Source organism: Sorex fumeus, unplaced genomic scaffold, assembly GCF_029834395.1.
Source record: "Sorex fumeus unplaced genomic scaffold, SorFum_2.1 ptg000019l, whole genome shotgun sequence".
Taxonomy (NCBI): domain Eukaryota; kingdom Metazoa; phylum Chordata; class Mammalia; order Eulipotyphla; family Soricidae; genus Sorex; species Sorex fumeus.
In genome coordinates this window covers 40,493,488-40,519,266 of record NW_026606076.1, presented here as the reverse complement: position 1 = coordinate 40,519,266, position 25,779 = coordinate 40,493,488, and the positions used below count along the sequence as shown (strand labels likewise).

Below are 25,779 nucleotides of genomic sequence, written 5' to 3'. Positions count from 1 at the left end.
GCAGAGTCTCAGGATGTGAGCTGGGTGCTCGCCGCCGCCCGCCCTCTCGCCCGGCCGCCTGCTGCCATCGCCAGCCCTCATGGTGGGCAGCCCCCACAGCGGGGCCCTCTGAACCCCGCCGGCATGCCAGGGAAGCCCAAGCACCTGGGCGTCCCAAACGGGCGCATGGTGAGTGTGGGCTGGGGCCAGGCCCCGGGGTGGGGGGGCCGAGGGGGGGCACCCCGGGGTGGGGTGGGTGGGGCGGGTGGGGCCGGGCAGTACCAGGGCGGTGGGGGGGGCGTGGTGCCATGCACCAGGACTTTCCAGATCACCCTGAGGAGAACCTGGGGCCACCCCAAAGGTGATCTCAGAGCGCAGCCGACAGAACCGTCTGGTGTGGACCCCCCTCCTTCTCCGTCACCCACCCTCCAGCGGTCGCCCGAACCCCCAGGTCTCCTCTGACCTCTGCACCCCACCCTTTGGGGCCCAGGCGGGGTTCAGGGCAACCCTCGCCCCGCCCTCTTCCCCAACCGGTTCTCAGAACTTCCTGCCGGAGAGGAAAAGGGAGACCCCGGTTCCGAGCCCGGGGCCCTGGCCAGGTGTAACAGTGCCCGAGTATTCAGATGTGGGACCCCCCAGAAAGGCTGGGGGAAGCCCAGCACACGGGAACCCCCTGCCGCTAACCCCCACCCACCCCTACCCCGGTCAGAGCTGCCCCTCCCCCTGAATGGCTGGCTTCTGTTTTCACTCAACAGATGGGACAGGAGGTTGCTCTGGGCGGGTCCCCCTTTTCCCCCTGGGGCACCCCAGCCAGCCTCAGAACCCTCAAGGTGGCCAGTGCTGGTGGACAGAGTTAGGGTCGAGACCGGCCCAGGGTGGGTTCCCACCCGCTCTGCAGCCTGTCAGACACTCGATTTCCTCCTCCTGGGTTAAATCAGGCTAGGGGTACTCAAGAGGCTTGTGGATGGAGAACCAGAGGGACGGGGGCCATGGGGGGTCCCGGTGAATGCCAACCCACTGCACCCCTCTGTTCTCTACCCCTCGCTTCCAAGATCCCCTGCCTCACCTAGGAGCTAAGCCTCCCCCCACCCCCACACACACACACACACACACACACACACACACACTCTCCCACCTGCTAATTCCTTTTTTTCGTCGTTTTGGTTTTAAGGTCACATGCAGCCATGCTCAGGGCCAACTCCTGGCTCTGCACTCAAGTGTCACTCCCGGCAGGGCTCAGGGGGACAGTTACGGGATGCCGGGGATCGAACCTGGGTCAGCCACCTGGCAAGGCAAGCACCCTCCCCGCCATCCCATGGCTCCGGCCCCCTCCCTTCTAATTCCTGAGACCTGCCTCCATCCTTCTGCTTCCAGCCTCTCTGTGCCCCCCCAACCCCGAGACAAGCTGGGTCAGGGGAGAGTTTCCCACACCCCACCCCCGCCCCCAGCTGGCCCAGCCTGCCCCTCATTGGACAATTCAAGCACCTGCAGGCCGGCCCCTCCTACCCCAGGGCTGTCTCTGCAGAACTCCAGGGACACCCCAGATGTGGCCCCCAAAGAAATTAAATGTAGGGGGTGGTCCTAGTCATCATCAGGGGCCTTCGGGAGCCCAGGCCACAGTGGTGGGGTGGGGAGCTGTGGGCTGTAGGGGGGGTTGGGCTAATTCAGCCTCACATCAGGCAGGCATGTACCCGGACACTTGAACAACCTCTTGTCTGAGAAGGAAAATGGGAGGTTTGGGAGAATGGAATGGGGGTCTGGGGGGCAGCTGATCATCCCAGCAGCTGTGGGGGTGCTCCTGTCCCACCCACAGCACCCTGGGATGCCTGTACCCCAGAGTCATTCAGGGACGCCCCCCCTCCACGCCACCCTGGCTCCCGCCAGACCCCCAACTCCCTCAGCTACTGTGCCCTACCTGAGCCCACCCCCCAAATTCCCGGATTGACTCCGGACGCCCCAGGATCCCAGAAATGAGTCACTCTCTGGTGCCCGGGCCCTGGGGACACACCTGCCCGCCCAGAGTCCAGCCGCTCCTGCAGCCAAATCCTCGGAGGCGGAGCCGGAGCGATAGTCCAGCGGGGAAGGCATTTACCGTGCCCGCAGCTGACCTGGGTTCGATCCCCAACACCCCATAGGGTCCCCCAAGTCCCTCCAGGAGTAATTCCTGAGTGCAGAGCCAAGAGGAAGCCCTGAGCACGGCCGGGTCTGCCCCTACCAACATCACCCCCCCCAAAATAAATAAATAAATGAATGCTAAGAGGGGCTCAGAGCCCCGTCTTTAACCCTGGCACCCCCCATTCCAGGCTGGGGTGCCTCCCCACCGTTTCTCTGCCTGTCCCCACACACACTCCCCCAGCCACACCCCCACTGCCTCTCCTCACAGCGATTGTGTCTCCCCAGTTTCCCCCACGCCTGTCAGGCAGCTGCATTGAACCCGCCACTGGGTGTCAGGGGTGGGGTATGGGGGCTCCTCCCCTCAGGGCCAGCCCCGGGCAGACTCAGACAGACCCTGAATTTGGAGCTGGAGCGATAGCACAGCGGGGAGGACACTGGCCATGCACTCAGTAGACCAGGGTTCGATCCCCGGCACCCCATCGGGTCCCCCGAGCACCGCCAGGAGTGGTGCCCGAGCACAGAGCCAGGAGTCAACCCTGAGCTCTACTACATGTTGTAACCCCTCCCCAAACAAATGAAATGGAGGGGGTGGTCCTAGTCATCATCAGGGGTCTTGGGGAACACAGGCCACAGTGCTGGGGTGCGGGGCAGTGGGGGGGTCGGGTTGAACTCGGCCTCACGTCAGGCAGGCATGATCCCTGACACTTGAACTCACTTTTTCTGTCTGAGAAGGAAAACGGGAGGTTTGGGAGAAGCAGGGGTTTGGGGGGCAGCTGGTATAGCAGGGACACATCGCCCCATTTCATCCTTCCCTTGAGTAAAGGGAAACTCCCAGGGGGCTGACCCCTTCTCACCGACGTTCCCTGACACCCGCCATGTGCCTGGTGGTGAGCTGGACCCCGGGAAAGAGACAGAACCATCGTAGGTTTGGGTCTGGGGCCCTTGTCAGCTCCCTCGGGCCTCGCCGCTTTGAGGTGCCTGTTTGTGCCACTGAGGAGCGACACCTCCCACAGGATGCCCTTCAGGCTTCCTCTCATTCAGGGTCTTTTTCCTTTACGGGAGAGCCCACCACCCTTGGCGGTGCTCAGGGCTTCCTCCTGGCATTGCGCTCAGGGATCACGCCTAGTGGACTTGGGGGACCCTGTGGCGGGGATGGAATTGGTGTCAGCTGCTGCGCCCTCCTGCCTGTACTCTCCAAACCCTGTTTTTATCTTTTCTTTTTTTCTTTTTTTTTTAGTTTTTTTTTTTTTTTTTTTTTTAGTATTAGGAGCAATAACAGCGGTAGGGCATTTGCCTTGCGCGCAGCCAGCCCAGCTGAGCCAGGTTTGATTCCTCCGCTCCTCTCGGAGAGCCCGGCAAGCTACCGAGAGTATCTCACCCGCATGGCAAAGCCTGGCAAGCTCCCCGTGATGCATTCAATATGCCAAACACAGTAACAACAAGTCTCACAATGAAGAGGTTACTGCTGGGCCCGCTCGAACAACTCTATGAACAATGGGAGGACAGTGCTATAGACTGTGGTTTATTTTTTGTTTTTTTGTTTTTGTTTTTTTTTTTTTTTTTTGCTTTTTGGATCATACCCGGCGATGCACAGGGGTTACTCCTGGCTCTACACTCAGGAATCACCCCTGGCAGTGCTCAGGGACCATATGGGATGCTGGGAATCGAACCTGGGTCAGCTGCTTGCAAAGCAAACACCCTACCAGCTGTGCTATTGCTCCAGCACCAGTGCTCTTCTTTTTCTTTTTTTTTTTTTACTGGGGAGGGGGTCCATGTGAGGAATCCACATTGGTGGTGTTCAGGGGCTGACTCCTGTCTCTGTGTTCAGGGATCACTCCTAGAAGGGGTCTTGCGGGACCCTGTGGGGTGCTACCCAGGTGGGCCAGGTGTAAGGTCAGCACCCTCCCCGCTGTCCTGTCATTTCGGCCCCTTGAAGTTTCTCCTGAAGGGGGTCAGGGAAAGGTCTCAGCACAGGGAGGAGCCCCGGACCCACCCCCAGCACTGCACGCCCCCTCAGACACCACCAGGACTAACCCCCAAGCCAGGAGTCGTCCCTGAGCTCTGCCAGATATGCTCTCTGCCACCCCCCAAAAAAATATGGGCCCTGAAAAGATCTCCCAGCAACCCTCATCTTCTTCCCTGCCCATCAGGGGCCTATCCCTGCACACATCTGAGCTCTCATTCCAGCTGGGGCACTTTCCTGCCTTTGGACCTCAGTGTTCTCATCTGTACAATGGGGCAGAGGCCTGCAGCCAGCAGAAGTGGGGTACAGGACCCAAATGCATACCTGCCACACACTGGGGGGTTCAGGAGAAGCCGCTTCCACCCCTGGCTGGGGTCCTGGGAACCCAGTAAGGTCACCCTAACTCGGAGCACCACGCCCTTCCTCATCCTCTGTTCCCCTTTTCTTCCCCACAGACTGGCCAGGGTGGGGCCCACTTCCCCCCTCCCTGATCAGGTCCAAGCCTCAGGGAGGGTCTGGTGCCCAGGGACGCAGCTTCCCCTTCCATCCGACCCTCATCCACCCTTCCTGGAAGCCCCAGGAGCTTGGACCTGAGAAATGTAGCCTGAGTGTGTGTGTGTGGGAGGGAGGGTCTCCCCAGGGGGACTCTGAGGGCTGGGGAATTCCTTGCTTCTCTGGAAAGGAAGGTCAGCCTTTGCCCCACTGAAACTAGGCTCCATTTCTGCCTGTTGCCCCCCCCCAAAAAAAAATACCTGGATCTGTGTGCCTTCTTTTATTTCGTTTTGATTTGGGGGCACACTGGTGGTGCTCAGGGATTACTTTACCCCTGGAAGGCTTACGGGATGCCGGGGATTGAACCCAGGTCAGCTCCCTCAAGGCAAGTGCCCCTGCTTTGTCTCCCCAGCCCCTTGGTGCCTTGGTGGGTGGGTGGTTTTTTAGGTTTTTTTTTTTTTTTTGGTTCATTTGCTTTGGACCCACCCTCCCAGCAATGCTCAGGGCTCCTTCCTGGCTCTGTGCTCACAGATCACTCCTGACTATACTCGGGGACCCTATTGGATGGCAGGGATAGTAACCGAGTTGGCCGTGTGCAAGGCAAGTGCCCTCCCTACTGGACTATGGCTCCAGCCCCTTATTTTTTGTTTGTTTTGCTTTTTGGGTCACACCCGGTGATGCACAGGGATGCATACTCCTGGCTCATGCACTCAGGAATCACTCAGGGGACCATATGGGATACTGGGAACCGAACTCGGGTTGGCCGTGTGCAAGGCAAACGCCCTCCCCACTGTGCTATTGCTCCAGCCTCATGTTTTATTTTTTGATGGTGCCAGGAATTGACCCCACGTTGCATACATGCAAGACAGATACTCTCCCTGTGAGCTACACCCGCCTCCCACCTCCCAAGACCTCCTCCTCCCTGCCTAGTCCTCAGGGGCTACTCCCAGCAGTGCTCAGGAACTGCACGGTGTCGGGGACGGGACCCAAGGCACCAGCATGCCAGGCCTGTGCTCCAGCCCTTTGAACCATCTCTCCCACCTCCTTCTGAGTCCCTCCTTCAAACCAGATCTGCAGGCTCCGGAGCGAGAGAGGAGCAGGGAGGGCACTTACTGACCTAGGTTCGATTCCCAGCATTGCACCAGGTCTTCCAAGCCCACCAGTAATGATCCCTGAGCATAGAGCCAGGAGTCAGTCCTGAGTATCACCAGGTGTGCACCACCTTCCCCCCACAAAAAATGGGACGAAAACAGGGGGTGCAAACACTGGTCAAACGCTGTCAGGCAGGAACGGCAGCATCAGCATCAAAGATTTTTTTTTTTAATTTTATAATGTAGGAGTACTGCTATTTATTCAGCCATTATTTAGCTGATTGAATTGGGCATGAACTCCACATGACTTTTTTTTAATTCAGAATGTTTATTTATTTATTTATTTTTGCTTTTTGGGTCACACCCGGCAATGCACAGGGGTTACTCCTGGCTCTGCGCTCAGGAATTACCCCTGGCAGTGTTCAGGGGACCATATGGGATGCTGGGAATCAAACCCGGGTTGGCCGCGTGCAAGGGAAACTCTTTGCTATTGCTCCAGCCCCCAGAATGTTAATTTAATTTTATTATTATTTTATGATTTATTTTTCCCCCTTGAGATACAGTTACAAAGCTTTCCTGTTTGCGTTTCAGTCATACAACGATCGATCACCCAACCCTCCACCCATGCACCTCTCCCACACCACCACCAAGGTCCCCAGTATCCCCCCTCCTCCATCCCAACCCTCCCCCTGCCTCTATGGCAGACAACCTCCCCCATACTCTCTTTTGTATTGCTTGTTACGAATAGCAGAAGATCAGATGATTTCAGAGCTAAGAACTTTGCAAGAGAGGACTGGAGAGAGAGGACAGCAGAGAGGGCACTGGCCTTGCATGTGGCCGACCCGGGTTCGATCCCCGGCACCCCATAGGGTCCCCTGAGCCCACCAGGAGTGATCCCTGAGTGCTGGCGGGTGTGGACCCCCTGCCTCTCCCTCCCCCCACAAAAAAAAAAAAAACCTGACTGTGGTCTGCAGAAGGAGCTCCCAGCCAAAGGAGTGGGTGGGGGGTTTTCAGGTACTCAGAGAAAGGGTGACAGGTAACCACTGAAGAATGGGGGCTGCCCCCACACAGGGGAGCGCAGAGGGGAGTGTAGGGGGGGAAGTTTGATGAATTGAGTGCAGGGTGCAGTGGAGGGAGGACTGTGGGGGAGGTGCGGGGGGGGGACTCATTAGTCACATAGGTGACTTGTCACCCAGAGCGGGGGGGCGGGGGACCGGGAAACGAGGCCAGAGGGACCCTGGGCCTCGAATGCATTGTTCCGCATCTCTGCTGGGGAGAAGGCAGGGCGTGAAGCAAACCCGGGGCGGAGAGGCTGGCACCTGGGGGCCTCCGAACGGACTCCTGGCCTGCTCCAAAGCCTGGGGCAGAGGTGAGGGGGTAGATTCAAGTTGAAGGTGCGAGGGGGGTGAGTGGATCAGAAATACCCGGAGCCCCCCAAAACAGGACTACATGCCCCGAAAACAGGGTTATGCATGACCCCGCGGTAGGGGACTGGTACAGGGCTGAGCCAGCGGCTGATAGGAGGCACCTGCCACTTAGAGCACAGCAGGGAGGGTGTTTGCCTTGCATACAACAGGGTAGACTCCGGTTTGATCCCTAGCAACCCATAGGATCCCCGAGCACTGTCAGGAGTAATGCCTGAGTGCAGAGCCAGGAGTCAGCCCTGAGCACAGCTGGGTGTGCCCACCACCCCGCCAACCCCCTCTTTTTTGTTGTTGTTGTTAATTAAAAGAAAAAAAAGAAAGGGGGCTGGAGTGATAGCACAGCGGGTAGGGCGTTTGCCTTGCACGCGGCTGACCTGGGTTCAATTCCCAGCATCCCATAGGGTCCCCTGAGCACCGCCAGGGGTAATTCCTGAGCATCGCTGGGTTGTGACCCCCCGAAAAAAATTAAAAGAAAAAAGGCACAAGCACACAAGAGATTAGCAGCAGATGCAGCTTTCTAGATGCTTCAGACTCACCCTGACTTCTGCCAGAATGAGTCCGGCCTGAGTGCAGGTCACCGGGACCTTATATCAGTTACTATGGGAATGTTTCTCATCTGACGTACACAGCGGTCGCTAAGCTACGTGCCACTCTAGTCAATGATTAATACAGCCGAGGTGCAATGGGCCGGAGTGGGGACAGAATTAGGAGCTCTGAGTAACCCATTCTAAAAGGGGGGCTTGCCTCGCACTTGGCCCACCCAGGTTTGATCCCCGGCACTACAGAGGGTCCCCCAAGACCCTGCCAGGAGTGATCCGTGAGCACAGAATCGGAAGGAAGCCCTGAGCACTGCCAGGTGTGGCCCCAGACCCATAAAATAGCCTCCCAGGGTTTTATTTTTGTTGTTGTTGTCTCTGTTTGGGTTTGGGGGCAACACGTCGGGGCGGGGGAGGGTTTGCTCAGGGCTGACTCCTGGCTCTGCACTCACGGATCATTCCTGCTGGGTTGGGGACAGCCTATGACATGCAGGGGTCAGACCTGGGTTGAGCACACACAAGGCAAGCGCCATCCCGTCTCTCCAATCCCTATTATTTAATCTTCCTTCATTTTGGCGGGACCCTGTCCCCTAGTGTTGGGGCAGTACTGGGTGGGACCATGTGGGGATCGAACCTGGGGCTCCCGCATTTAAAACTCATCTCCAGCCCTTTCAGCTGTCCCTGGCCCCTCCTTGATAGCAGGGCAGGGGGAAGGGGTGTCTACCAGGCCATGCTGGGAGCTACTACAGATTCAGTGCTTGGGGGTCTGCACCCAGAATTGCTCCCACCCCCATTCTGCTGCTCTGACATACTTTCTCTCTCTCTCTCTTTCTCTCTCTCTCTTTCTCTCTCTCTCTCTTTCTCTCTCTCATAGGTTGTGGCTGTCTCTGATGGAGGTAAGTGACAAGGAATGAAAGGGGAGTAGGGGACCCCCTTACTTGGTAAGGCGGGCCAAGGAGGGTCAAGGTAGGTTGGGGACAGCCCTGCCACCACTGTCTTTGCAGAGTGCATGGACGTGCCCCTGAAGTGGGGCTGGGGGGTACAGGGGAAGACACCCCACCCTGCCCCAGCCCCCCCCCAACTCCCGGGCACTTGGCTTTCCCCCTGCAGAGCTGAGCAACACAAAGGGGCCGCAGGGCCAGGGTGAGAGCCGGGGCAGCTCCCTCAGCGTCCACAGCCTCCCCAGTGCCCCGGCCAGCCCCTTCCCCAGCGATGAGCAGCCCGTGGCCAGCTGGGCCTTGTCCTTCGAGCGGCTTCTGCAAGACCCGCTGGGTCTGGCTTTTTTCACTGTAAGCTCTTGCGGTGGGGGCTGGTGAGAGGGGACAGCGGGGGGACCGAGGGTGAAGATGGGGTGCACCTAGGGCTGAGCAGAAGTCTCCCTGTCTGCTGCCGCCTCCCCCTGTCGCCGGCACCCCTTCCGGTGCCTGGGAACTTGCCTCCCATCTCATCGTCTGTTTCCTCCTGTGCCTCTGGGTCCGGCCATCTGGCTGCCTGTCTGGCTCGGTCTCGGCCCCCTTGTCACTTCAGTCCCATCCTGCTGTGTTGTCTGCCCTTTTCCTCCTCCTCCTCCTCCTCCTCCTCCTCCCCCCTCTGGCTCCCTCTTCCCCTCACCCCTCACGCCCCCAACCCCCCCACCCCAGGAGTTCCTGAAGAAGGAGTTCAGCGCCGAGAACGTGACTTTCTGGAAGGCCTGCGAGCGCTTCCAGCAGATTCCGGCCAGCGACACGCAGCAGGTTGGAGGCTGGGGGCGGGGGAGGAAGGTGGGAGGAAGAAGAAGGGCCCGGGGCTTGGGGATCAGGGCGCGAGCCGCGCCACTGATGGATCGCCTCCTGGCACTGCTGCCTTCCAGCTAGCTCGCGAGGCTCGCAGTATCTACCAGGAGTTCCTGTCGAGCCAGGCGCTGAGCCCGGTGAACATCGATCGGCAGGCATGGCTGGGCGAGGAGGTGCTGGCTGAGCCCCGACCGGACATGTTCCGGGCACAGCAGCTCCAGGTGAGGCTCCGGGGGGCGGTGCCTGAGAGGAGGCGTGTCCTCAGGGGCGTGGTTTTCTGTGGGGCGAAGCCTGAGAGACGCGGGGGCCTTTGTGGGCGGGGCACCCAGCGGGCGGGTGCTTGGTGCTTGGTGGGGCGGAGACTTAATGGGCGGTTTTGAAGGCGTGGCCAAATATAGGGGCGGAGTCAGCTGCAAGGGGGAGTGGAGAGCATGGGGAAAAGGGAGTTGGGAGGGTGTAAGGGAGTAAATTTGGACAGGGGAACCAGCTACCAGCAGAGGCATGTCACGGGCCCCGGGCGTCCTAGAAGCTGCGAGAATACGGGGCGGGAAGCAGGGGCCTACCTCGAGGAGGGGCGGGGCCTAGCTCGGGGCGGGGCCGGCACCTGGCGCGGGCGGGCGGGGCTTGCCGCCGTTGCTAGGGACGCTGATAACACGCCCCGCGCCGTCCGGCCCACAGATCTTCAACCTGATGAAGTTTGACAGCTACGCGCGCTTTGTCAAGTCTCCGCTATACCACGAGTGCCTCCGAGCAGAGGCCGAAGGCCGCCCCCTGCGGGAACCTGGGTCCTTGCGCCTGGCCAGCCCTGAAGCCACAAGGAAGGTGTGGCTGGGGACAGGTGGGGAGAGCCGGGAGCAGGTCTGCGGGCTGAATGCTAGCGCTTGCCCTGCACCCCTTCTCCCCACTACAGAAGCCAAAACTGAAGCCCGGAAAGTCGCTGCCGCTGGGCGTGGAGGAGTTGGGGCAGCTGCCGGCCACTGAGGGTCCTGGGAGCCGTTCCCTGCGCAAGTCCTTCCGCAGGGGTGAGGAGGGGTGAGGGCATGGGCCCCGGGAACTTAGACTTTGGGAAACACGCTCTCCCTTCCCTTTTTCCTCCGGGCTCCCCAGCCTGTAAGTCTGAGAAGCCGAAATGCAGGTTCCAAGGCAGGAAAGATAGTACGGCGGGGCGGGCGCTTGCCTTGCACGCAACAGACTGGATTTGATCCCCAGCACCCCAGAACCCGTTAGAAGTGATCCCTGAACGCAGAGCCAGGAGTAAGCCCTGAGCACTGCCGAGGGTGGCCCAAAAACAAACCCAAAAAGCAGGTTTCTGTGACCAACACTTGCGGATTTCCAGGTTAGACCCTAAATTTTGGTGAAACCCCTCCAGCCCCCCCTTAGTGGGATTGCTCCTGGAGACCTCAATCACTTTATTTATTTATTTATTTATTTATTTATTGCTTTTTGGGTCACACCCGACAATGCACAGGGGTTACTCCTGGCTCTGCACTCAGGAATCACTCCTGGCGGTGCTCAGGGGACCACATGGGATGCTGGGATTCGAACCCGGGGCAGCCGCGCGCAAGGCAAACACCCTCTCTGCTGTGCTGTCACTCCAGCCCCTCTCAATCACTTTAGACTCCTGCAAGAGAGTCTATGTGGGTGCGTGAGGCTCCCTCAGAAAAGGACTACGTATAGGAACTGGGCTTTTCTGCTGAGTGCCCCCCTCACCTCTAGAATTGGCAGGGGGTGCGGCCAGCCAGCGCCGAGAATCCCAGGGATCCCTCAACTCCTCTGCTAGTCTGGACCTGGGCTTCCTTGCCTTCGTCAGCAGCAAATCTGAGGTAAGCCCCAGATGTGGGTGTGTGGGGAGTGTGGGAACAAAATAAGGCCCCACCCCTTCCCGTTCTGACCTTGCTCCCTTGGGACCTCCCATCCTAACGACAGCCACCTTGGGCTTTCAGGAACACCACCTGCAGCTCAGGTGGGTGCCTACCTGGGCACGTGGGGTGCCCAGGTTGGTGGGTGCACCTACACCTGTGTGAGCGTACCCCAATAAGGGCAAGAAGACGCACCGTCCCTAACCCTAACATAATACGGGGTATGCCGTGTGTGTGGGTGCACACCGTCTCTCCTGGAGCCAGGGCTGGCTGTGCACCCCTGATACTCTCATACTTGAACCCCCCACCCCCATTTCAGAGCCACCGGAAGAGCCTGGGGAGTTCAGAAGGGGACGGCGAAGGCCGGTCGCAGTCAGGAAAGTATTGCTGCGTGTACCTACCGGATGGCACTGCCTCCCTGGCCCTGGCCCGCCCGGGCCTCACCATCCGCTCCATGCTGGCGGGCATCTGTGAGAAGCGAGGTCTCTCCCTACCTGAGATCAAGGTCTACCTGGTGGGCAACGAACAGGTGCGCCCCCGCCCCCACCCTCACTCCCAGCATGCCCCTCCCTCAGGTCTAAGGCCTCTCAACGCAGCGCCCTCTTGCGGCTCAGACTTTTGATTGCCACTGTTCCCCGAAATCCCGTCTGCACACGTCTCTGGGCCTCCCTGCTCCTGGAGTTTCTAAAACAGCCATTTGGGGGCTGGAACGAGAGTACAGCGGGTAGGGTGTTTGCCTTGCACGCGGCTGGCCCAGATTCGATCCCCAGCATCCCATAGGGTCCCCTGAAGTAATGCCAGGAGTAATTCCTGAGTGCAGAGCCAGGATTAGCTCCTGAGCATTGCTGGGTGTGACCCCAGAAGCCAAAATCAAAACCTTGAAATGGCCATTTGGGGGAGCTGCCACCTCTCCTGTTCTCGGGGACCACCCCATGGCACCCAACTTTCCCGCAGGTGCAAATGAGTCTCTGTGAAGCTTGAAAAAGTCTAGAGGCGGGGCCAGAGAGACAGTACAGCGGGCAGGGCATTTGCCTTGCACACGGCCAATCCGGGTCCAACCCCCAGCATCCCCTATGGTCCTCCAAGCACCGCCAGAGTAATTCCTGAGCGCAGGACCAGGAGGAACCCCTGAGCATTTCTGGGTGTGGCCAAAAAAAGAAAAAAAAAGAGAAAGAAAAAGTCTAGAGGCTGGAGAGATAGTACAGCAGGTAGGAAGGGGGCCTGCCTTGCCCACAGCCAGTCCTAGTTCAATCACTGCTATTGCATTAGGTCCTTGCACAGAGCACAGGACTAGGAGGTCTCCCAGGTATGACCAGGAGAAATTCCTGAGCACTGAGCCAGGAGTAAGCCCTGAGTATCGCCAGTGGAGAGCTAAAGAGAGGAGTATATAAGGGACCTGGAGAGATAATACAGTGGGGAGGGCACTTGCCTTGAATGTGGCCAACCCAGGTTCTATCCCCAGCATCCCATAGGATACCCTGAGCACTGCATGGAGTAATCCCAGGAGTAACCCCTGAAAATCATTGGGAGCTTTAAAAAATGTTTTTAAAGGGTGGGAGCCGAAGAGATAATACAGCAGGGGAGGGTGCTTGCCTTGCATGCAGCTGACCTGGGCTCAATCCCCAGCACCCCATAGGGTCCCCCGAGCACTGCCAGGAGTCATCCCTGAGCACAGAGCCAGGAGTCAGCCTTGAGCACTGCCAAGTGTGGGGAGGATCAGAGCCTGTAGATACCTGGGTGTGGTCAAGGGACATTCGGGGACAGGGACCTATTGAAGCAGAAGTGGTGAGAAGCAGGCCCAGGTCAAGGGTCAAAGTATGAGAGAGGGAGGACAGCAGTGAGCAGTGCTGTGCCTACTCTCAGCACCGTATCCCAGAAGGCCTTACACTCTGTTTTGTTTTGGGGTTGTGGTTCATGGGGCCACAGTCAGAGGTGCTCAGGGCTTACTCCCGGCTCTGCGCTCAGGGATCACACCTGGTGGTGCTCAAGGGGCCCTGTGGGATCTCGGGGATCGAACCTGGGTCGGCTGCATTCAAGGCAGGCACTCTCCCCACTCTACTATTGCACCAGCCCCAACTGAGCTGACACTTGGGCTAAATATAACCTCGCCACCCACACCCCACCTGTCTCTGTGGCAACACGGGCCTGTGGGAGAGAGGCTGTGTAAGCCACGCGGGGGCTGATGCAGACAGAGGGGCCTTTGGGGGTGGCAGTTCCTACAGCCACTGTTTATGTCCCTACTGTGTGCCGGACGAGTACAAGTAGCTAATACACCTTCCGTAAGTCCTCACAGTCCTCTGGTCTACACTGAAGAAGGGTCCTGTTTACAGTGACACAAGATGTTCCCTTAAATGGTGGGACAGGGGCCAAAAGGGTAGCACACCGGGGACTGCATTTGCCTTGCATGTGGCTGACCCAGGTTCAATCCCTGGCATCCCATAGTACCTAACATCCGGGGGCCCAGTTGGTGGGTAGAGAAGGAAGCAAAGGTGGTTGGTATGTGGGACACCTACCACGAATGACTGGAGACAAGGAGGGGGGACTTTGGAAGGGCGTCTTCCCAGTAATGCTGGGGAAAAGGCTGCAGTCAAGGGCCAGTGCTGTTTTTGGGGGGCAGGGAGCAAACTCAAGCCTCACATACAAGGTATCCTTGGGGCTGGACCGATAGATAGGGTGTCTGCCTGACATGTGGCCAACCCGGGTTTAATCCTGGCATCTAATCTGGTTATCTGAGTGCAGAACCAGGAGTAACCCCTGAGTATAGCAAGGTATGACCCAAAAAGCCAAAAAAAAAAAAAAGAAAAACCAACAAGGAGTGCCTGCTAGCTTTTTGAGGGGTCTCCCTCACTCAGGGATGGGGTGGGGGTGAGGGCGCTGAACCCCCGCCCACTGTTTGCAGAAGGCCTTAGTCCTGGATCAGGACTGCACGGTGCTGGCCGACCAGGAAGTGCGACTAGAGAACCGGATCACCTTCGAGTGAGTGCTGGAGTGTGCCCAGGCTGGGGTCTTGAGGTGCGAGGGGTGGGGGGGTGACGGTTCTTCCCCCGCCCCCCCCCCCGCCCCTGAACCCATCCGATCCCATCCGATCCCACCTGCTGCCTCTCAGGCCTGGGGCTGGGCTCTCTCGGAAGGGTGCGGGGCAGAGGCGCGGTGGCGGCCTGCCTCCCGCCCCAGCGCCCGGGTCCCGCTTAGGCTGGAGTCGCCGGCGCTGGACCGTGTCGTACGCATCTCGGCCAAGCCCACCAAGCTGCTGCAGGAGGCGCTGCAGCCGGTCCTGGCCAAGCACGGCCTGAGCCTGCAGCAAGTGGAGCTGCGCCGGGTGAGCCTGGGGGCGGACTCTGTCCTGGAGGCAGGGGATGGGCGTGGCTTATTGACCAGTGAGGGCGGGGCTTTGCTGGGGCGGGGAGGTGGGCGTGGCCAGCGTTCTGAGGTGGGTTGGTCGTGGGGCGGGAGAATGGGTGTGGCCAAGATTCAGGGGCGGGGTCTACCTTGGGGGGGTAATGGGCGTGGCCTATAGACCAGTGAGGGGCGGGGCTTGTACTGGGGTGAGGCGGTGGGCGTGGTCAGCGTTCAGAGGCGGGTTGATCGTGGGGTGGGAGAGTGGGCGTGGCAAAGGTCCGGGGCGGGGTCTGCCCTGGGGCAGGGAGAGTGGGCGCGGCCAGGAGCCTGGCCCAGCATCCCTGGGAACCAGGACTGGATCAGGGGCAGGGCTTGTCCTGGGAATGGGGCGTCTGACCTATCCTTGCAGCCAGGTGAGAAGGAAGCACTAGACCTGGGGAAGTTAGTCAGCTCCGTGGCGGCCCAGCGACTGCTTTTGGACACGCTCCCAGGTAAGTGACATTGCCCCACGTCGTACCCCTGGCGCGTCTGGCCCCTGGAGGCAGCGGGTGCCAACGGAAAGTGAGCACGATCTGTGGCCCCCCCTCTGTCGCAGGTGTGAAAATCCCCGAAGCCGGAGATGCATCTCAGGGCCACCGCCAGGTGAGCAAGGCATGGGGCGTCCCCTGCTGTCCGCGGCCTCCCCTCCCCCCACCCCACTTCCAAGTTCTGGCTCTGACACCCCAATCTCCCAGGGTGGCCCACCTCGAAGCCAAACCAAGGCCGCCCACGCTCCTCCACCCAACTCGCTGGCCGAGGTGCCAGGTGGCGTTGCGGGGAAGCGGCAGACCTGTGATATTGAAGGTAACAGCGGGGAGGGGGGTACAGTGGGGACCTTCAGGGGCTTGATTTCAGGCGGCGGTCTGGAGGGTATTGGCGTGGGAGGGCTGCGGACCTAGAGGTGGGTTGAGACGGAAAAGGGGGCATGGATGCTGTGAGTCAGGGAGGTCGGTGGGACTAGGGTGGGCTAGATAAACCTGCTAAGAGGTTCCCCCTGACTCTTGTGCTCCCCCTTTGCCTCCAGGCCTGGTGGAGCTGCTGAACCGGGTACAGAGCAGCGGGGCTCACGACCAGAGGGGCCTGCTGCGGAAGGAGGACCTGGTCCTCCCCGAATTTCTCCAGCTGCCCGGCTCCCCAGAGCCCCCACAGACTGAAGCAGCAACAGCAGCCTTAGACTCCGCCCACTCGGCCCTCTGAGGGCTCCTGGGCTGGCTGCCTGGCACCCGGTGGGCCCAGCATGCCCCGGCCCGCCTTGCATGCTCCGTCTGCACCTCTCTGGCCCCTGGCCTGCCCCAGCAGAGCTGGGCGCGGACAGAGAGGGGGGACCAGAGGAGCCGCACCCCACTCTGCCCTGCACTGCTGGCCAGGCCCTGGCGGGAGGGGGGGGGCCAGGCCCCTCCCGGAGCAGGTGTCTGGCAGCAAGGGGTGGCGTTGGCAGTGCCAGCCCCCTCCTCCCGCCAGGCCTCCAAGGGAGCAGGCTGGGGGGGCCGGCCCCTCCCCCTGGGAGCAAGTGTGAGCAGGAGGGGCAGGTGGGGGAGCCCCTTCCCTGGCCCTGCAGACTGAGCGTTTGCGTTCGCAGTCAACCACCGACATGGGTGACTCTAATAATTATTCCTCTTCTGCCTCGCGTTGTGTTCTTGTGTTATCCCCCTCCCCAAAACCACAGGCCTCTGTAACCAGGGTCAGTGCCAGGAAGTTCTTGGGGACCTCAGGATGTGCCCCACTGACTTCCTGTTGTCGAACCTCTGTGTCCGTACCGCACAGAGAAGTGGGGGGCAGGGGGGAAGAGAGGCAGTCAGAGGGAGGAGGAGGGAGAGGAGAGGAGAGGGGAGGGGAGGGCGGGTCCTGGCCCTGATGCCATGTCTGGAAACCAAGTCCAGCACCTAGCCCAGCCCCTTGAAGGGGGGTACCCAGTGTGTGGGCCCCTATAGCTGTGCACATCTTGACTCGGGTTCGCCAGAGACCTTCATGAGGGGAGGTTGGAGGGAACTGGTGGAGACACTTTGGTTTGGGGGGTTCTTGCCTGTCCCCCACCCCTCACGGCTGGGGAAGAACCCAGCCCACCCTGTGGGTGAAGCAAGATGGCCTGTGGAGAGAGAAGCAACATTCAGACTTGTGAGGGGACAGACGGGACATGGGTGCCTTGGGCAGGATTGTGATTGCTGTCGCCGTCCCCCATAAGTCCCCACCATACGCACCCCTGATCTCCTTGTCATGTAGCAGGTAACAAATGGTTCCAGTCCTTGACATTTGGCCGGAATCTCTGTGTCTTTCTCCAGAATTTTTTTTTCTTTTTTTGTTTTTTGAGCCACAACCAGCAGTGCTCAGGGGCTTCCTCCTGGCTCTATGGTCATTCCTGGTGGGGCTTGGGACCATATGGGGATCGAACCCAGGTCAGTCACGTGCAAGGCGAGTGTCTTATCCACTATGCTATCATGCTAGCCCCTGACTTCTTTTTTTTTTTTCTTTTTGGGTCACACCTGGCGATGCACAGGGGTTACTCCTGGCTCTGCACTCAGGAGTTACTCCTGGCGGTTCTCAGGGGACCATATGGGATGCTGGGAATCGAACCTGGGTTGGCCGCATACAAAGCAAGTGCCCTACCCGCTGTGCTATCACTCCAGTCCCCAAGCCCCTGACTTCTGTATGAAAGATTCTCTCTCGGGCCAGAGGGAGATAGTGCAGCAGGGAGGGTGCTAATCTTGTACCCCAGTACCCCAGATGGTGCCAACAAAACAAAATTCATCTTGTTCCCTCAGGCCACTCAGGCTGGAGAACTCGGTAATGTGGCTTGGGCCTAGGGTGAGGCCAAGGCATCCTGGACCTTGGCTCGGAGCCCCGGGAGGGCAGGGAGCAGTGGTAGACGCCTGCATTACCTGGAACTCAGCAGGAAGAGCTAAGTCAGCGGTGGCGAGCAAAGGCACCAGGGGAAAAAACCTCCTTCATCTCCAACAAGGGCTGAAAAGACTGATGTCAGGGATTAGGGGCTGGAATTCAGCTGTCAGAGGGAGACAAGGTCCTAGTGGGAAGGACACGTGCATGCATGCGTGTGCACACACACACACACACACAAATACAGATTTAGAAGACATTGAATCATATGCAGCCCCATTGGGTAGAACCCACCCAGCTATACAGCCTCAGGAGAAAGCTATCTGGGCTAGCAGTAGTTCAGAGGGATCCAAAAATTTTTTTATTTTTGTTTTTTATTTATTTTTTTATTTATTGAATCACTGTGGGAAAAGTTACAAAGCTTTCAGGTTTAAGTCTCGGTCGTGCAATCATCAAACACATTTCCCTTCACCAATACTTATTTTTCACCACCAAGAACCCCAATAACCGCCCCCCCAATGCCTGTGAGGCAGATGAATTCTAGTTAACACTCTATCTACTTTGATTAGATTCATTGTTTCGACAAAGATGCACCATTATTATTTAGAGTTTACGCCCCCAAATCAGACATGCTGAAAAAGCATTGTGATATAATTTGTTTTCTACAGCTGGTCACAAGAATCAAATGATGTTGTGCGGCCACAATAGCGGCCACGCGATTTTGGATTTCTGGTATTTTACTTATTAAGCCTGGAAGTATTTCTGCTGAGAGTCAGATAATTATGAGATTGTTTTCTGTGCTCTGGAGCCATGGCTGTGCTGGAGAGCCACTCGTGGGGGGCAACTCGCGACCTCGGTAGGGCATGAAGGACGTGAGGTTTCAGTCGCCCTGTCATGACCAGCTCATACCTGGCTTTCCATAAAGCTCTGAGGCAGCCACCATCTTTCTTTCCAGAGGGAAAAAGGCAAAAAAAAAATTTTTTTTAAAGCTGGGAATGTGCACACTAATGGGGCCACACCCAGCCATGCTCAGGTGTGGGCTTACTCCTGGTTCTGTGCTCAAGAATCACTGCTGGTAATAGGATTGACCCTATGGGTGGCTGGGGATAGAATTTGGGTCGACTGTGTGCAAGGCCAGCACCTTTTCTGCCATATTAGCTCTCAGGTCCCTGTACATTTTTTTTTTTTTTTGCTTTTTGGGTCACACCCGGCGATGCATAGGGGTTACTCCTGGCTCATGCACTCAGAAATTACTCCTGGTGGTGCCTGGGGGATTGTATGGGATTGCTGGGAATCGAACCCAGGTCGGCCACATGCAAGGCAAACACACTACCCGCTGTACTATCACTTCAGTAGCGTCCCTGTATATTTTTAAAAATTATTTATTTATTTTGCTTTTTGGGGGGTCTCAACTGGCGATGCTCAGAGGTTACTCCTAGTTCTGCACTCAGGAATTACTCCTGGCAGTGCTCAGGGAATCCTATGGGATGCCAAAGATGGAACCCAGGTCAGCCGTGTGCAAGGCAAACACCCTTCAGCTGTTCAGTTACGCCGACCCCTACATTTATTTTTATCTTGGAGCACACCGGGCCGTGCTCAGGGGCTGTTCCCTGCAGAGCTCTGGAGACAGGCACTGCCAGGGCTGGAACCCAGGGCTATTTTTAATTGTTGTGTTTGTTATGTGTCTTATGGGCTGGAGCAATAGCACAGTGGTAGGGCGTTTGCCTTGTGCGCAGCCAGCCCAGCCAAGCCAGGTTCGATTCCTCTACCCCTCTCGGAGAGCCCGGCAAGCTACCAAGAGTATCTCACCCACACGGCAAAGCCTGGCAAGCTCCCCATGGCATATTTGATATGCCAAACACAGTAACAACAAGTCTCAAAAAATGAGATGCTACTGGGCCCGCTCGAGCAAACAGGACAGTGACAGTTATGTCTTGCCACACCCAGAAGCCTAATGGTGCTCAGGGCTGACTCCTGGCTCTTCACTCAGGGATCACTTCTGGTGGGGCTCAGGGGACCCTGTAGGATGCTGAGATTGGCCTCGTGCAAGGCAAATGCCCAACTCACTGTGCTATTGTTCTGGTTCCAGAACCCAGAGCAGTGGCCTGCATCACAGACTCTCGGCCCCTGAAGTTACAGCAAAGCCAAAGGAAGGATCAGGGGTTACCAGCTCCACGTCTATCTCCAGGGAACTGGGGAGAGGGCAGAGCAGAGGCAATAAGTCAAGGACAGGGGCTGGAGTGATAATACAGCGGGGAGGGTGTTTGCTTTGCACGCGGCCGACCCAGGTTTGATTCCCAGCATTCCATATGGTCCCCTGAGCACCACCAGGAGTAATTCCGGAATGCAAAGCCAAGAGTAACCCTTATGCATCATTGGGTGTGACTCAAAAAGAAAAAAAAAAGAACTTTAGGAGTTCAGTGGGTAGGGACTTTGCCTCACACGTGGCCGATTGGGATTGATCCCCAGCATCCCACAGGGTCCCCCAAGTACCACCAGAAGTAATTTTTGAGTGAACAGCCAGGAGTTACCCTTGAACACCACTGGGTGTGCCCCCCACCCCCCAAAAGAAAGACATTCAGGAGGTTGCAGCAGGCTGGTTCGATCCCCAGCATCTCCTATGATCCCCAAGGCACTGCTGGGACTAATTTCAGAGTGCAGAGACAAGAGTCAACCCCCTGAGCACTGAAGGGTGTACCCTCCCACCCAAACACAAACAAACAAAAAATTTAGGTACTCAGACTGGAGCATAGAATAGCAGGGAGTTCTAGCCCAGCACTTGCCTTGCACGCGGCTGAGGGATCTACCCAGGTCACCAGGAGTGATCCTGGAGTGCAGAGACAAAAAGAAGCCCTGGGTACAATGGGATGTGGCCCCCAAGTTAAAAAAATAAAATAAATAGGGGCTGGAGTGATAGCAAGCAGGTAGGCCGTTTGCCTTGCACACAGCCAACCCGGGTTCGATTCCCAGCATCCCATCTGGTCCCCTGAGCACCGCCAGGAGTAGTTCCTGAGTGCATGAGCCAGGAGTAACCCCTATGCATTGCCAGGTGTGATCCAAAAAGCAAATAAATAAATAAATAAATAAATGGCTTAGGAGCTCAGGATGGCCGTAAACAAGTCGCTACTGCCTCTCGCCCTGACCCTGGTCCCTGAGACGCAGGAAGGGCAGAGGCTGAGGGGCTGGGGGAAGGGGGCTGGGTGCCAGGAGAGTGCTAAAAAAAGCCCCCAAGCAGCCTCAGCTCTTTTGCTTCCAGACTTTGGCCTCACCCCCGTGAATGAGTGACCGGCGCCTGGGCCACCAGGATTAATAATTACAACTGGCATATCTCCCCCAAATGAGGACGGGGCACTCTCTGGTCAGCCGGCTCCGGACCTCTGGAAATTCTTGTAGCGTGGGTTCCCCCTTCTGGAAAATGAGGTCACAGAGGTCAGCCGCTTGGATGGGAGACTAGCATCTCCCAGAGATGGGGGTGGGGTCGAAGAGACAGCACAAGGGGGAGGTCGCTGGTCTTGAATGTGGCCAATGGGGGTTCAATCCTCGTCATTCCATAGGGTTCCCTGGGCACTGCCAGGAATGACCTCTGAGCATAGAACAGAGCCAGGAGTGGGCTGGAAAGATAGCACAGCGGGTAGGGCGTTTGCCTTGCACACGGCTGACCCGGGTTCAATTCCCAGCATCCCATAGGGTCCCCCAAGCACTGCCAGGAGTAACTCCTGAGTGCAGAGGCAGGAGTAACCCCTGAGCACAGTCAAGTGTGGCTCCAAAGTAAACAAAAAGCAGTGCATGGGATGGAAACCTGGGCACATATGACAATGCACCCAAGACCTTTGAATCACACTCCAGCTCTCAGGAGGCAGTTTTATTTTGTGTGTGTGTGTGTGTGTGTGTGTGTGTGTGTTAAGTTTTTGGGTCAAATCCAATGATGCTCAGGAGTTCCTCTTGGCTCTGCACTCAGGAATCACTCCTGGCGGTGCTCAGGGGACCTTATGAGGTGCTGGGGAATCGAACCCAGGTCTGTCATGTGCAAGGCAAGTGCCCTCCACGCTGTACTATCACTCTAACCCCAGAAGTTGGAGCAGGGCTTCAGAGAGAAGCTCAGAGCTACAGGGGATGGAGAGATAGTACAGCAGGGAGAACACTTGTCTTGCACCTGGTCAATCCAGGTTCGGCACCCATAGGGTCCCCTGAGCCACACCAGGAGTGATCCCTGAGCACAGAGCCAGGAGAAAGCCCTGAGCACCCCAAACCAGAAATAAAATTTATAAAATATATAAAACCTAATCATCAGGCCTATTTTCCTTCCCTGGCATCTTGCTGGCCCTCTCGGCTTGCTAGGAGATTGAATTTGGGGTCCCGCGCAGGGAGAATCTTCAAGGAAAGTATTGCAGGGACCAGAGAAATAACAGCCCAGATTCCATCCTCGGCATCCCATGTGGTCCCCCGAGCACTGCCAGGAGTAATTCCTGAGTGCAGAGCTGGGAGTCACCCCTGAGCATCGCAGGGGTGCAAAAAAGGGGGAAACGAGGTGGGAGAAGGTAATGCAAATAGTCCAGGGGTGAGGCAGTGGCTGTGACGACCTGGAGGTGAGGAAAGCATACTGGAGTCCCCGTCTCCAGGTGGCTGAGAGGCAGGAACAAGTGCTCGCGTGTGCCCCGGCGGCGCAGTCCTTGGCTCGGACGCAGCACAGGTGGCCTGCGTGGAGGCGGAAGGCGCCTAGCGGGCTGGGGTGAGGAGCACTTTCTGTACTGCAGGCCGGCACAGCCAACTGCTCCTGCGGCTCCAGACACTCTGTACAGACAGAACTTGGCACCTTCCCCCAGACTGCTCCTCCTGCGTGCTGAGACTCTGACAAACGTTTCTTCTTCTTTTCTCACTTTTCCTTTCTGGGCCACACCCGCGGGTGCTGTGTGGGGGGTAGGGGGGGTCACTCCTGACTCAGAGCTGAGAAGAGGGCGGTCCCAGGGTTGAAACCGGGGCTCCTGCAGGCCAAGTCAGTGCCCCAAGTTTGTGAGCCATCACTCTAGCTCTTTTTTTGATTTTTCAAAGAATTTTAGGGGCTGGAGTGATAGCACAGCAGGTAGGGCGTTGGCCTTGCACACGGCCAACCCGGGTTCGATTCCCAGCATCCTATAAGGCCCCCTGAGCACCACCAGGAGTAATACCTGAGTGCCTGTACCAGGAGTAACCCCTGTGCATCACTGGGTGTGACCCAAAAAGCAAAAAAATACCAGAATTTTATTGTGGGGGCCAGAGGGCTAGTACAGTGGGGAGAGCCCTTGCTTTGCATGTGGGTAACCCGGGTTCAGTTCTGGGCATCTCATAGGGTCCCCTGAGTATCACCAGGAGTAACCCCTGAGCATTGCTGGGTATGGCCCCAAAACCAAAAATAAAAGAATTTCATTGTGATTTTTTTTTTCTTTTTGAGTCACACCTGGCGATGCTCAGGGGTTACTCCTGGCTCTACATTCAGGAATTACTCCTGGCGGTGCTCAGGGGACTGTATGGGATGCTGGGAATTGGACCTGGGTTGGCCGCGTGCAAAGCAAACGCCCTACCTGCTGTGCTATCACTCTAGGACCCCCTCTTTTTTTCCTTTTTTGTTTTGACGACACATGGCAATGCTCAGGGCTTAGTTACTAGAGACCGAACCCAGGTCAGCCGCATTAAAGGCAAGTGCCCTCCCTGTTGTACTAATGCTCTGGCCTCTCATTGGGATTTTGGGAGGTTGAGGTTTTGGGGGCACACCTGGTAATGCTCGGGCTTGCTCTGTGCTCAGTAATCACTTCAGGAGGGGCTTAGGGGATCTGGTGGGGTACCAGGGATTGAACCCCGCTCAACTGCATGCAAGGGAAACACCTCATCCTCTGTACTACCTCTCCATGTTACAGGGGGCCACAGGTACTCAGGTTCTTGTTCTCAAGCAGTCAAGATTAAAAAGCCAGGTACCAGGGCTGGAGGATAGTTCAGTGGGGAGGGTGTTGGCCTTGTATGTGGGTAACCCGGGTTTGATCCCCAGCATCCTTTACCAGAGTGATTCCTGAGTGTAGAGCCAGGAGAAAACCCTGAGCATCACTGGGTGTGACCCAAGGTGGGAAAAGTTCAAGTACCAGGGTGTTTTGAGATAATAAAGGAGGGAGGATTTGCCTTATGTGGGGCAGACCCAGCTTCGACCCTTATTACCTCACAGGATCCCTGAATGCAGAGCCAGGAGTGATCCCTGAATACCACCAAGTGTGGCCCCCAACCGAAAATCACTTGATCACTTCAAACAAAAATCACTTGATCACTTGACTTCCCGTTAATCACTGATTTGCTCGAGCGGGCCCCAGTAACGTCTCCATTTGTCCCTATCGCATGGTAGTATAGCCCAGTGGCATCTGTGAAATGTGAGTGCCAACCAAAAATAATTAAAATAAATCATCCTTTTAGGCATAATTTTTGTCTTTTGTTTGTTTGTTTGTTTGTTTTTGCTTTTTGGGTCACAACCAGCGATGCACAGGGGTTACTCCTGGTTCATGCACTCAGGAATTACTCGTGGCGGTGCTCAGGGAACCATATGGGCTGCAGGGAATCGAATCCGGGTCGGCTGCTTGAAAGGCAAACGCCCTATCCTCAGTGCTATCACTCCAGCGCCTTAGGCATAATTTTTGTTTGTTTGTTTTGAAGTTATATCCAGTATTACTCAGGACTTACTCCTAATTCTGAGCTCAGGGAGCACTCTTAGCAGTGCTTAGGGGGACCTATGGGGTGCCGGGGATCAACCTGGTCAACCTGTTGCAAGAAAAACACCCTCCCCACTGGACTATAACTCTGGCCCCTCTTTTTTGGGGTCACATCCAGAGATGCTCTGGGGTTACTCCTGGCTCTACACTCAGAAGTTACTCCTGGTGGTGCTTGGGGGACCATATGGGATGCTGGGTATCAAACCCGGGTTGGCTGTGTGCAAGGCAAATGCCCTTCCCACTGTACTATCACTCTGGCCCCACTCTGGCCCCTCTTGAGTGTACTTTTTCTCCATGTGAGACAACACCAACCACCCATGCTTCTAGCCCAGAGAAAATCCTTAGCACAGAATAGACAGACACGTCTGTTCCTGTTCAGGGATACTCAGAAGTGGGCAAGGAGAGAGGTGAGCAGGGAAGGGACTGGGAGGAGCAGGGACTGGAGTATGATCCCCCACACCCATCGCTTACAGGAGACCATAAAACAAATGTGTGTGTTTAATCATTTTGTTCGTTTTGTGGCCACATGCAAACATTACTCAGGGCTTACTCCTGCCTCCGTGCTCAGGGATCACTCCTGGCAGGACTCAAGGGACCATCTATAGTGCTGGGGATCAGACCCGGGTCAACTGCGTGCAACGCAAGCGCCCTACTCACTGTGCTATCCCCCTGGTTTCTTCCTTCTTCTTCCTCTTCTTCTTATATATTTATTGATTTGTTTATTTTGATTTGGGGGCCACATCCAGCAATGCTCAGGAACTTACGCCTGGCTTTGAGCTCCGGGATTACTCCTGGAAACAGCAGGGAGGGCGTTTGCCTTTCATACAGCAGACCTGGGTTTGATCCCTGGCATCCCATTGAGTCCCCCGAGCACTGTCAATTGTAATTCCTGAGTGCAGAGCCAGGAGTAATCCCTGAAGCAAAAGAAAGAAAGAAAGAAAGAAAGAAAGAAAGAAAGAAAGAAAGAAAGAAAGAAAGAAGGGAGGGAGGGAGGGAGGGAGGGAGGGAGGGAGGGAGGGAGGGAGGGGAAGGAAGGAAGGAAGGAAGGAAGGAAGGAAGGAAGGAAGGAAGGAAGGAAGGAAGAATTACTCCTAGTAGACTCGGGACCATATGGGATGCAGGGGCTCAAACCCAGGTCAGCCACGTGCAAGGCAAGCTTCTCCCTGCTGTGCTACCTCTCTGGCCCCTGTCTGGCCCCTTCTGTGGTTTCTTGTCTGAACCTGGCAACTTCTGAGCAGGGACTCAGGGACTCCAGAATCATAAACCCGGACATCAGCAGGCAAACCAGAACTTATGTCACTTGGCCCCAAAGTCAACCCCAACACTCCTCTGCCTCCCCCTCAGTTCCCTGTGGGTTCTGGAACCAAAGCAGATGCAGCCAGGATGTGGTAGAGCTGGGGTCCAAGTCCTCCAGGCTGGTTCTCTGCTCTTAGCCCCATTGATGAGAAGTCCTTGGAGCATACGGTTGCCACTGACCAGCCCTGAGGCCCCGGGTTAGACATTGATTAGTTAACCTTTGTTACAGAAAAAGAGAACTGTGCAAAGCCTCTAGTTCCCTGAAGAGACAAAGGCTAAGTCTGCATTTCCCTAAATACTTGACGTTTGTTGTTGCT

At 56.9% G+C, this 25,779-nt stretch overlaps 1 protein-coding gene across 1 annotated transcript; it reads left to right on the top strand.

The window, feature by feature from the left end:
- Positions 1 to 16,004, top strand: RGS14 (regulator of G protein signaling 14; the record flags this gene model as incomplete). Its single annotated transcript, XM_056113041.1, has 15 exons — positions 1 to 168; positions 8,475 to 8,496; positions 8,711 to 8,889; positions 9,241 to 9,333; positions 9,450 to 9,593; positions 10,051 to 10,194; positions 10,283 to 10,394; positions 11,089 to 11,195; positions 11,551 to 11,760; positions 14,131 to 14,207; positions 14,424 to 14,550; positions 14,980 to 15,061; positions 15,166 to 15,252; positions 15,285 to 15,413; positions 15,634 to 16,004. Coding segments are annotated over 15 exons (1,854 nt in total), but the record flags the coding sequence as incomplete, so codon positions are not given.
- Between the last annotated feature and the right edge of the window lie 9,775 nt (positions 16,005 to 25,779).